This window comes from Lonchura striata, chromosome 10, assembly GCF_046129695.1.
Source record: "Lonchura striata isolate bLonStr1 chromosome 10, bLonStr1.mat, whole genome shotgun sequence".
Lineage (NCBI taxonomy): Eukaryota > Metazoa > Chordata > Aves > Passeriformes > Estrildidae > Lonchura > Lonchura striata.
Window position 1 is genome coordinate 26,289,527 of NC_134612.1, and position 12,226 is coordinate 26,301,752.

Consider the following 12,226-nt stretch of genomic DNA (forward strand, 5'->3'; position numbering starts at 1 on the left):
TATGGACACTTTTTACTCTAATAGTTTATTCTACATGTATAAAATAACTGATACAGGTATAGCCTGCATTTTAATCAGTGGTATAGACAGTGGTATATGATGAAAATTTGGGTACAGTTATGTTGCTAAGTGTGTGTTCCTTTGAAACGATGGTATTTGGCCCAAGTGTGGGGTTGTTTGGGATTTTGTTTGCTTTTTGGATTTTTTTTGTTTTTTTTTTTATGCTGTAGGGTAAGGCACGCTCTTGGCAGGTCTCTCCTGGAGCCCTGTAAAGCAAATAACTTTGAGGACTATCCAAGAAGCTGCTGATGTTTCCCGGGAAGGTTTTCCTGTGGGATGTTCGTGTCAGCTGATGCAGCCCCTTGGGGAGTCTGCCTTCCTCGCCGATGTGCCCGGGAGAACCTTTGTCCGAGGGGCCACCGCGGCGAGGGAGAACCCTTTGTGCAAGAACAAAGGAGGATTGTGCCAGAGAGGGAGGGGAGGGGGCTCAGGGGCTCTTGGAGGCACTGCAGGGCTCTACTGACAGCCACATTTCCCTGTAAATCTCCCCTGTGATCCGGGCTCTGTGTGGGAGCTGGGCGGGAGATAAAATCTGCTTTTATTGTGTGCAAATGCTTAGCGGTGAATATTTGATAGGGTTTCCTCAATTAAAACACAATGCCTCTTGGACTTCTGCAGCCTAAAGCAGAAAGCCTGGCAGCAGGCTGGACTGTGGTGCTATTCCCGTGCTTTAAAAGTTAACTATCAGCTTGTGCCTTACTCCTGAAGGCAGGGGGGCCTTGGTGCTCGTGGGTGGAGAGGGCGAAAGTGCAGGAAATGTAGAAGATGAAGCCTGGCAGTGGGTATTGCTGCTCGGGCTCCAAAGTTTGGCAAAACGTGCCTTTAGTGTAAACAATACAGGGTCCATACCCCAGACACAGCCCCCAGCGGAGCCTGGGCGTGTTTTCAGGGGGAGCAAACCTCAAAGAGCGTCTTGGCTCCCACCTGCAGCAGAGCATGCAGAGCATGCAGAACATGCAGAGCATGCAGAAGCAGCCTGCTCCCCTCGGAGCGGGGCAGACCCCCCTGTGCAGCCTCTGGGGCAGAGCAGCACCAGAACTGCCCCGTGGGTCTCCAACCCCTGCAGGTCAGCACCAACACTGACACTGAGGCTGCACGGGAAAAGGGAAAAGTTCTCCAGGTCCTTCTATTCCCTCATCAGCTGGCTGCAGCCCAGGAATTGGTTGTAGCTGAATTGGTCGATCAGGATCAGAGGAGTCCCCTTGGCTGGGATTTCAGATTATTTGTTGTCATTTTCTGTTTTGACTGAAATGGATCTGTGTCCCCCAGCAGAGCTGCAGGCCAAGCCCTTCATGTGCTGTGGTGCTCCATTTGGGGGTGGGTTTGCTACTAATGCCCCTGGCAGCAGTTTCATGAGGAGATTTGGGCGGCAGTGTCCTTACATCCTGCTAGAATTGCTTGGATAAAGACAGTTGGAGTTGTTTGTGCCAAGTGTGGGTGAGCAAGCAGCTGGGTTGACCAGAGTGAAGGTGGGAGGAAGATAAAACGGGAGACCAAAGTGGGCTTGTAACAGGAAGGGGTGTCTGGATTGCTGAAACCAGAACCTGAACTTCATAAAATAGCAAAGGGAGAAAGAGGCTCCAGTGAGAGGATTTGGTGTCAGGACAGGAGATTAAGAATTCCACAGCTTCAAAGAAGTATGAATTGCTGGTGTGTCAGCCTGTAACCGTCAGCGTTAATTTTGGGTGGCTGATGTAACTGCTCCTCCTCAGGCTCAAACTGCCTGTCCATGGGCAATTTCACCCCGAGTGCACAGGGCAATGCCTGCCAAGGGCAAGGGCACAGGGGCCCTGTGTCCTCACAACTGCTCTGGTCTCAATATCAGGGGGTGGCTACCTTTGAGTCACCTTTTTAATTACTATACCCTTCGCTTGGGGAGGATTTATAGTTCTGTGGTGTTGTCAGATGTGTCTGTAGCCTGTTAAATATGGGACAGCAGCACTGAATGGATTAGATTGATTGTGTCTCCAGGCCCACAGTGGCCTGCAGTGGCTGGGGGGGTGATGGTGACAGGGGTGACAAGGTGCCCGTTGCTCCCTGCAGCACCCTGGGAGCTGCTGGCTGGTGGCACCAGTGCAGCTCAGCTCTGGCTCCATCCTGGTTATGTGTCCGTGCCCTTGCCTGGACGTCCGTGGGGATGGGCACGTTTGGAGAGCGAAGAACTGCGTTTGTTGTCATCTTTGGAGAGCGAAGAACTGCGTTTGCTGTTCTCTTTGTGTGAAGCTGACGGAACGTTTTGCATAAAGGGCTCAAATAACCCCAGTGCTTGCAGTAGTTGGGGCATGTTTTGTAAGCCAAGTCCCAGTCAGCCATTGCCGTTTCCCTTGCAGGCTCCGAGGTTTGATGGTGAGCGGGAAGCTGGCCCAGGATGAGTTACTGGAGTCTGGACAAGAAGAGCTGCCTGCAGTACTGCCGGCACTTCCTGGCGGACAACGGCGCGTTCCACGGTGAGTCACGGCTATTCGCGTTTCGGCGCTGCCCCGGCCGCTCGGTATCCACGCGCGTGTTTGCGGGGACGCCGCTGCCGGCCCGCGGAGCCCGCTCCGTGCGGGGCCCGGCCGTGCCCGCTCCGTGCGGGGCCGAGCCCGGCCGTGCCCGCTCCGTGCGGGGCCGAGCCCGGCCGTGCCCGCTCCGTGCGGGGCCGAGCCCGGCCGTGCCCGCTCCGTGCGGGGCTCGGGGCGCGCCCGGGGCGTGCGGGACCCCGGGAGCGGCGGCGGCAACGGCGGGACGCGGCGGCGCCGCGCGGGGGCGCTGCGGGACCGCCGGCCCGGTACCGGCTCCGACCGATCCCCCCGGTACCAGCTCCGACCGATCCCCCCCAATCCGACCGATCCCCCGGTACCAGCTCCGACCGATCCCCCCCCAATCCGACCGATCCCCCGGTACCGGCTCCGACCGATCCCCCGCTACCGGCTCTGACCGATCCCCCGCTACCGGCTCCGACCGATCCCCCCCAATCCGACCGATCCTCCGGTACCGGCTCTGACTGATCCCCCAGTACCAGGTCTGACCGATCCCCCGGTACCGGCTCCGACTGATGCCCCGGTACCGGCTCCGACCGATCCCCCCGGTACCGGCTCCGACCAATCTCCCCCAATCCAACCGATCCCCTGGTACCGGCTCCGACCGATCCCCCCCAATCCGACTGATCCCCCGGTACCGGCTCCGACCGATCCCCCCCAATCCGACCGATCCCCCCCAGTCCGACCGATCCCCCGGTACCGGCTCCGACCGATCCCCCCCAATCCGACCGATCCCCCGGTACCGGCTCCGACCGATCCCCCGGTACCGGGTCTGACCGATCCCCCGGTACCGGCTCCGACCGATCCCCCCCAATCCGACCGATCCCCCTGGTACCGGCTCCGACTGATCCCCCCGGTACCGGCTCCGACCGATCCCCCGGTACCGGGTCTGACCGATCCCCCGCTACCGGCTCCGACCGATCACCCCCAATCCGACCAATCCCCCGGTACCGGCTCCGACAGAATGGCTATGAATTAAAGATAGAAATACTCATCTCATTCAAAGCAAAGGTGATTTTTTTCCCTAGAGAACATACAGCTCTATTTTCAGTGTGTTTGTCAGGACTGGAGAGGTTTGCAGCCCACTGTAAAACAAACTATCTGCATTTTTGTCGCTGTGGTTATGTCACCATCGATGAAGTTAATGGCTTAGTGGGAGAATTAATCATTTGTCAGTCTGTGAATCTTCCTAATGAAAGCCAGTTCAGAGAGAGCCCCGTTTTTCCCTGTACGGTTCTTTTCCTTGCCCATGAGCACTTCTAATTCTATTTGGGACACCAGAAGAATGTTAATAACTTTCTGTAAGTAAGTCTGACAGTGGTGTTGTCACATTAATTCATGTGTGTGCTGCACTTGGGACTTGCGTTAGAGGGAGAGTGCTGTCATCTCCAGGCAGAACCATTCTGTTTCTCCAATGAAATGAATTTCTTCCTGGGATTGATCAGGCCACTCGTCAGGTCCCACTGGTTTTGGTGGGACCACGTTCCTTCAGAGTCCCTCTGACCCTGTGGAAGGGATGTGCTCACCCAGGTGCCCGAGCACCGTGGCAGTGTTTTTGTTCCCTGTTAATCCCATTCTCCCCGGGCAGCTCCCTGCTCTGCTGCACCAGTGTGTGCCTGGAACAGCCACAGGGGTGTGTGTCTGCAGCCCTGCCATTCCAGAAAAGTGAGGGAGGAGTCTGTCCGTGCTCTGAGACCTGAGGTGGTGTTTCAGCACAGAGCAGCACCTCTTTACTCTGCTAATGGTGCAAAGGCTGGGTAAGGATCCATCAGCACAGAGCCCAGTAATCCACGAGCAGCTATTGAGGGATGAGCCTGCACAGTGATAATCATCTGCAGCCCAGGGCATAATTAGCAGGAATCCTAGACCAGAAAGATTTCATGGCCTAATTTATCTGTCTTTGATTGATGACCAGACGAGATTAACTATTTTCCCCTGACAGAATCCATCAGGGCCTCCCATTTGTCTCCTTTAACCTAAGGAAGACACTGCAGAGGCAGTTGCTTTCCCTCTGGGTGTTTGGAGGGGCTGAATTCCCCGCAGGCAGAGTCAGAGGTGACAGTCCCACAGCATGGTGCAAGGATGGGAGCTTGTCCCAGGGCTGGCATGGTGCTCTGGTGCTCCAGAGAGGCTCCCTGGGCTCCTGCAGGGCTGTGCTGATTATTCAGGCTGCTCACATGAACCCAGTGCAGCCTCACTGGGAGCACTGGGCAGTTCAGTGGCACCAGGGCTGTCTGCAGTGATTGGAATTGAACCTGTGAGCTGGAGCAGCTGCTGCACCTTGGGTGCAGGTCAGAAATATCCCACAGGGCCACTTCTAGGTACTCCTATGTTCTTAAAAAGCATAGGAGTACCTTTGGAGGGACTGGAAGTGTCTGCAGAGGTGCACGAGAGGAATTTTGCTGCCCAGCTGTGCTCATCTCTGGTGTTGTCTTCACACCCTTGTGGCACCTGCATTAGTTTAAGCACCTGAGCAGATGGGATTCCATTTGTTCACCTCCTGCTAAGGAGCTCAAATGCAAGAACCCATGGATTGCATTAATAAAAACGCTGGAGCTCTGCGTCTATTTGGAGTGGTTTAATTGTTTTGTGTAAACAACCAAAAATCCAAAAGACCCCTAACGAAGCCCCAAACCAAATCAGACCTCCCCAAAAACACAAAAAGGAAAAGAGGCTCAGCTTGCAGCAGAAGCACCCAGCTGAGCCTGCAGCCCTGCTGCAGTGCAGTGCCCCGTGGGCTGCATTAGTGTGGGATGTCACATCCTTGGATGTGTCCAAGCTTGGAGGGGGCTTGGAGCACCCTGGGATAGTGGAAGGTGCTCCTGCCCATGCAGGGGCTGGAACAAGGGCAGTTTTCAGGTCCCTTCCAACCCAAGGTTCTGTGATCAGGCAAAGGAAGGTGAAATTTTGGGTGTTGAGGAGTGAGATGAAGGTGTTGGTGCCACAAGGCCCAGCCAAATGCAGTTCTGGGCAGCAAAGTTTGAGCTCAGGAGCAGAGAGAAGGGTACAGAGTGGAGATGAGATGAGATGAGTCAGGTTTGTTTAGTTTGGAAAAGCAAAGATTGAGAGGGGATGTGACTGCTGGCTCTGAGTGCATTGCAAAGGGAAAGCTCAGAGAGGAAAAGGCTTATTTGAGCTGATGGGGGGAAGCTGGCACAAGAGCAAAATGAAAGTAGTCCACAAGTATATGGAACAAGCCCAGGAAAAACTAAGGTATTTCGAGTGGGAGATTGACAGGTTTTGGAAAAATTGTCACAGCATTGTATTTGTGCTCTTGCTCTGAAGTTGTAAATGTGATTAGCAGGCAATGTTTGGGAAATAAGGCTGGAAAACTGTCTATCTGTGGTCTCAGTTCAACCCCTGTGTGCAGTGAACTTCAGGGTCAGACAGCAGTGTTCCCATTCCATTCAGGAGATGCTGCTGGACATGGATCAGGCTGGGTTTTAGTGGTGCTTTGCAGCTTGTTAGACAAGAAGGATTGATACACAACTGTGGGGCTTTCCACGGGGCTGTCTTTAAATAATGACTGAGATTCATGTGTGTAATGAAGTGTTTGCATCCACATTGCCTAAGGCTCTCTCATCAGTTTATAATTTTATTAGGAAAAGCTGCTAATGGCTGCATTTGCAGGATATTAAAATTCTTATCTGTTTATGTCTGAAATTTTTGGTTACAGAAGTGGAGGTTGCTGCTGTGCCTTGTGCTCTGGGGAGTCTTATCTGCCCAGAAGCAAAAATGTCAGTTTTCTTCAGCAGCAGCAGCAGCAGCGAGACACAGCAGTGTGTGTGCACACAGAGAATAACAGACCAGAGACAGGGGCTGGGGGTGAGCTGTTTTAGCAGCTTCTGCAGAACAGAGGAGACAAGCAATTAGAATGTTTGGAATAGCCTTGAGGATTTGATGAACCCACTTTCATTTCCTTCTTCTTGCAAGCAGTTCCAAAATACAAAGTACAGCATCCCTCTAGGCTTGGAAGAAGAGATTTTTCTTTTATTTTTACAGGGGTTTTAAGCTGTAAATGTGCATCATGTTTTGTTTGTTTGCTGGCAGTAACAATGCAGGAAAGGCTGTGCTGTCAGAGCAAGCATCCATTTAACTTTGCTGCTAGATGGTTGGGGCTAGAAGTATAAAGGGAAAAAAACCCCAAAGTGTACAGAGCAGCCCTTCCTGTGGCTCCCAGTGCCTCCCAGCCAAAACTGCATCTAGATAATTGCAGTTTTTATCATTGCATCTGATAGTCTTGTTTTTTTAATAAGATTTTTGGAATCAATTTATGCTTGTGACCACCTGTGGGAGTTGACCCCAAAGCTCTGGTGGTTGGTGTGGACCCTGTGGATGGAGGGAAGCAGGCTGGCAGGGATGGAGCAGGTTGTGTTGCCCTGCTGCTCCAGCCTGGGAAGGGAATTGCCTGGAAGGTGTGAGTGCTCTGAGCCTGACAGGGGACACAGGTCCTTAAGTCATGTTGGGTTCTTGCTGGTGACTTTGGCTGCCCAACATCCTGACGAGGAAACCACGGGGAGCCTCTCATTGCTGCAGTGGCCTTAGACTTCTGCGCCCAATGAGAACAGAAAGTGCCTCCTGATGTCCTTTTTTATGCACTCAAATGGTGTGTTTTGGTTATTGGAGCACAAGGGGTTTGGGGGAGCAGTCCTGGAGCTTTGCCAGGCTGCACAAATCCTGCAGGCCTGATGTTTGCTGATGGGCAGTGCTCTGTAATTAGCTCTGCTGGAGCCTCATGCCAGGCTGGGGGCACAGATGCCAGCTGTGGGCTGCAGGATTCAGCCTTTTATCTTCAGAGTCGCTTCAGGTGGGGTTTTGTGATGATGCTGGGAAAGCAGAAAGAGTTAGTGCAGGAATTTGTGTTCTGATTTATGTGAAATGTCCACAATCCATTCCTTGAGACGAACAGATGTAAATGGAAATGTGTTTGCAAGGAGAGCATTAAGGAATTAATGTATTGAAGTCCACTTAGATTTAAAAAGGGCCTAAAGTGCCTGAAGAAACTCTCTGCTTTGCTCAAGAACTGTGTCTGTCTCTGCATCTGTTAATGAAAGAAGAGTGTCATGTGGGATCTGCCTCCAGACAATGTTTCAGGCGCTTGTGTTCTAATGCCAAGCATTTTTCCCCTTTCATTTTTGTGTGTTTCTCAGCTTTCCATAGAACCATGTTTTCATTAACGATAAAGGAGTTGATAAAAGCTTTAATCTGATAAAAATGACAAGTTTTCGGTGCAGCTGATACAAGGGTTTATTCATTGCTGGCTGACTTTTCACAAGGAGATTGTCTCACAGTTCAGATCTAAGATTACACTTGGAAGATGATTATGAAGATGTTGTTATCTCCTTATTTTATTATTATTCCCTGTAAGAGGTGTTAGTTCTCTAATCAGCTTTTCTTGCTCTTTAGCAGAATTAGGCTTTGTGCTGGTTTCCAGCTATTTTGACAGTGATAAAGGAAAACCCAATGAGCTAGAAAATGAACTTTCCTCTGATGCTGTAATTTCCAACTGTTAGTTAAATCATTATCCACTTCCCAATAAATGAGAATTTCTGCAGTAGAACTTTCAGGGCTGTGTCTCTGTCCTGTAATCTGAGCCTTGTGAGGTGTGGGCAGAAGACCTGAGAGGGCAAAACAGGCGTGGAGGTGAGGCTGTTAGTGTCCTGGCAGAGCTGATCTCGGGACTCTGCAATACCCACAGGACAGCAGTGATGCCTGAAAAGGTCTTGTCTGACAGTGATCATTGATACCAATCAACTACAGGTAAGGGGAAATGAGGTTTTTGTTCAGAAAGCTTGTTTGTCACCATCACCCCTGGGACTGCTGGGACTGTGTGAGCTGTGGCCCTGCAGAGCATTCCCAGCAGGAGCCTGTGAGCCCTGGAGTGAAGGAAAAGCCAAGCAAAATGACAGGGCTTGGGATTGAATGCAAAACCTGGCTTGACACTTGAGGAGTTGTCATGGGGATTGACTTTTTTTTTTTTTTTTTTTTGAAGTTGAATAAACCTACAGGTCTCCTTATACCATTTGGCACCTGTCAACTGAATTACATAATGTCTTCATTTGTTTGCTGTAATGTTCTTCTAACCTATATAACATGCTTGAAATTCTAAAGACATGCAGCATTTAAGCACATCTGGTTTTAAAAGGAAGTTTATTTTGGAGATAAAATAATGAAGAATGTGTTGGTGATTGTGTAAGGTTTCTTACAGAGCAGCTGTGGTGTTGAAGGTGCTTGTGTATAGCTCATCTTATAATTAACAGAACAGTAGGAGTGTGAGTAATTTGCATGTAGCACATTATCAAGTGCAATCTGATATATCAATAATTAAACTGTACAGCAGTGACAGTTTATTTTTTGTTGTTGAACCGCAGCTATAGCACATAATTTCAAGGCACAGGCATTGGTAACTGTCTGGAGGCTGCAGGGTGCTGATTTCAGCCAGCGCTGGGGTAACGCTGGGGCTGCCCCATTTCCCCTGCTCTGCCTGGCAAGGGTGACACTCCCTCCTCAGAGTGGGGCTTGTGCCACCTCCTGCCATCCCAGCCTGACAGTGCCACCAGAGCCACAGCTGAGCAGCCAGGAGATCTGCACAGGGTCTGGTTTCACATCCCAGGGTGCTGGGCACAGTCCATGGGTACCCCACGGAGTGCTGAGCTCTGCCAGGGCTGTGGGAAGGGGCTCTGTGTCACCAACAGCTAAGAAATAATCATTTCCCAGGAAGTAAAACAGGTCGGCTCCACTTGGAGCTTGTCTCCCATCCCACTGAAGTTCTGCAGGCATGTGTAACTATGAGGGGTGGATTTTTTGAGTGGCTTTTCTTTTGTTTTCCTTCTGTCACGTTGTGCCTCACGTAACTTTTTCCTGGCCTGTGCTTGACAAATTCTGTCTCTTTTATTGCTGTCACAGTGTTTGGGAATACAGCTGGGAATTCCTTTGGTGTGCTGATGTAAATGTCACAGTGGAAGAGCCAGCTGAAGAGGGAAAGAATTAGAAAATGCAGTAAATGAAAGATGTGAAGCATTCATTGTATGCGGAGCTGACTTCATTCTTGCTGTGCTTTCCAGCCTTGTGAGCCCTTGGGCTCCCATGTAAGGAAGTGCAATTTATTCAGGTCTGACTGCTTCTGCCCATTGTTCCACACTGCCTGTAAAGCCCCTGATTTCAGGAGCACCGGGATGCCTTAGAGCAGCCCAGGGTTTCACCAGGGACACGGGGGGTTTCTGTAGCTGCTGGCAGAGTTGGTGCTCAGCACCGCCGGGGCTCTCCTGGTCCTTGGTGCTCGCAGCGCTCAGGGATGCCCAGCCCGGACCGAGTGCATTTGTGCTGGCCCGACCCTGCAGGGCGGCTGCTCCTGGAGCCAGGCACAGCGGGGCAGCGGCAGCAGGAGGGCACAGAGCCAGGGCAAAGGCACCCGGGGCTGGGGGCTTCTCCCCTCCGGCTGCGGATGCCGGGGGTTACTCTGGAGCGGGGTTGGATTTGCCCTCCCGCATCCAGCCTGCGTCACTCCGCCGCTCCTGAGCCGGGCTGTGAGTGGTAATCCCTGCCCGCCCGGCCGGCCCGCTGCCCGCGGGGTCCCTGCGGTGCCCGGGCCGGCCACGCTCGGAATCCGGAGCCCAGCGGAGCCCGGAGCCCAGCGGAGCCCGGAGCTTTGCAGAGCCCGGAGCTTTGGGGTACCCAGAGCCCGAAGCTTTGGGGTGCCCAGAGCCCGAAGCTTTGGGGTGCCCGGAGCTTTGGGGTACCCAGAGCCCGAAGCTTTGGGGTGCCCAGAGCTTTGGGGTACCCGGAGCCCAGAGCCCAGCGGAGCCCGGAGCCCAGCGGAGCCTGGAGCCTGCAAAGCCCCAGCGGAGCCCGGAGCTTTGGGGTGCCCAGGGCCCTGCGGAGCCTGGAGCTTTGGGGTGCCTGGAGCTTTGGGGTACCCGGAGCCCAGCGGAGCCTGGAGCCTGCGAAGCGCCAGTGGAGCCCGGAGCCCAGCGGAGCCTGGAGCTTTGGGGTGCCCGGGGCCCTGAGGAGCCCAGAGCTTTGGGGTGCCCGGAGCTTTGGGGTGCCTGGAGCCCAGCGGAGCCCGGAGCTTTGGGGTGCCCGGGGCCCTGAGGAGCCCAGAGCTTTGGGGTGCCCGGAGCTTTGGGGTGCCCGGAGCCCAGCGCAGCCCGGAGCTTTGGGGTGCCCGGGGCCCTGCGGAGCCTGGAGCTTTGGGGTGCCCGGAGCCCAGCCCGGAGCTTTGGGGTGCCCGGAGCCCAGCCCGGAGCTTTGGGGTGCCCGGGGCGCTCCGTGCGGGGCAGCAGCAGCGCCGCCCCGCAGCTGCAGCAGCAGCAGCAGACCCCGCCGGCCCCTCGCAGCCCGCGCCCCTCGGCCGTGAGCGCAGTTTCTGCTCCCGCCGCTGCATTTGTGCTGGGGATGCATCACCGAGGTTTCCTCGCCCCTCCTGAGCAGCAGCGCTCGGCTGCGTTCCGAGGATTGCTTTCCAAACGCGCTGCCTCTGAAGGCATGAAGATGGAACTGAGCCTTTCCCGAAGGGAGAATTTCCATTCCGCTCGCCAATAATGCCTGAGTTACAAATTTAATGGCAGACCTTGAAGTATATAAAAATTTAAGTCCAGAAAAAGGTAAGGATGTTTGAGGTTGGAATTGCCGTAGAACGGGCTTGTAGTGTGTCTGGAAATGGTTATAGAAAAATAGGTAACTTAACCCTTGGGTTTGGTAAATTGCAGTGTTTATGTAGACATTGTTGGTATAACAACTGTGTATCTATTCTTAAATGTTTAACAAGAAAACCTGGTAGGTTTGTATTGACTTGAAATTCAAGGCAATTTCTGCATGAAAACATGTAGCTTGTGTTTGAGTTACTGCTCTTTTAATGAGGACAAACTGCACTTCTGTGCTAGCCTAAATTATTACAAATGTGTTTGCCTTGAATAAAAACATTCTTGACCTTTTCATCTGTTGGGAATTTTGCTGCGGCTTTCAGTGGAGAATAGTTGGTTGGGTTTTTTTAGTAGCACTTATAAATAGTATAACACATTTACAAATGGTATGTAAAATTTGAATGAAAGCACTGGATAAAAGATGTCTTTCCAAGAATTGCAGGAGGTAGTACAAAAAAGGAAGACATCTTGAATAACTTTCTTCAGTATCTTGCAGTTTATAACATCTAGTTTTGTTCAATTTAAGTCAGTGCTGAATGGAAAGTGGCAATTAGCTTAAACCTCTAAGTGGATAGAGAGTAAATGCTGTAGAGGGAAGGGGAAATCATGGTAGATTAAAGTTAATTTTTGTGTTTTGCTCATCCTTAAGATGTTGGATTATGTTCTTTTAAAGAAAACACTTAGAAAATAAATTTAACATAAGAGCTTTCTTGCCAGAATTCTGCAGCTCAGAAGAAATTTTTGTGACAAGATTATCTGTAATTTAAAATCAAACAAACTAATCTAAAATAAAGCCATCAAAAGCCATGGATCATACTTCAAAATATCATGTTGCCTGTTATAAAATGTTAGAAATTTCAGGGCAGATTTAGCGGTTGATTTTTTTTTCTTTGTATCTGTCATGGTTGATTTGGTGGATATTTTTTTATCTAGTGGAAGTCTTTGGGAGCAGGCACAGCTATTGTAGAAAAACCAGAGCGTATTTTAGGCGAAAGTGAGTTA

At 51.7% G+C, this 12,226-nt stretch overlaps 1 protein-coding gene across 1 annotated transcript in view; it reads left to right on the forward strand.

Annotated features, from left to right (window-relative positions):
• Nucleotides 1-2,397: 2,397 nt before the first annotated feature.
• PLCH1 (phospholipase C eta 1) overlaps nt 2,398-12,226 on the forward strand; it is a 44,950-nt gene continuing 35,121 nt past the window's right edge. Inside the window, exon 1 of the mRNA XM_077785544.1 lies at nt 2,398-2,507. Within this exon, the coding sequence (XP_077641670.1) occupies nt 2,429-2,507 (79 nt within the window). The 5' untranslated portion in view covers nt 2,398-2,428. The remainder of the gene's footprint in view (nt 2,508-12,226) is intronic.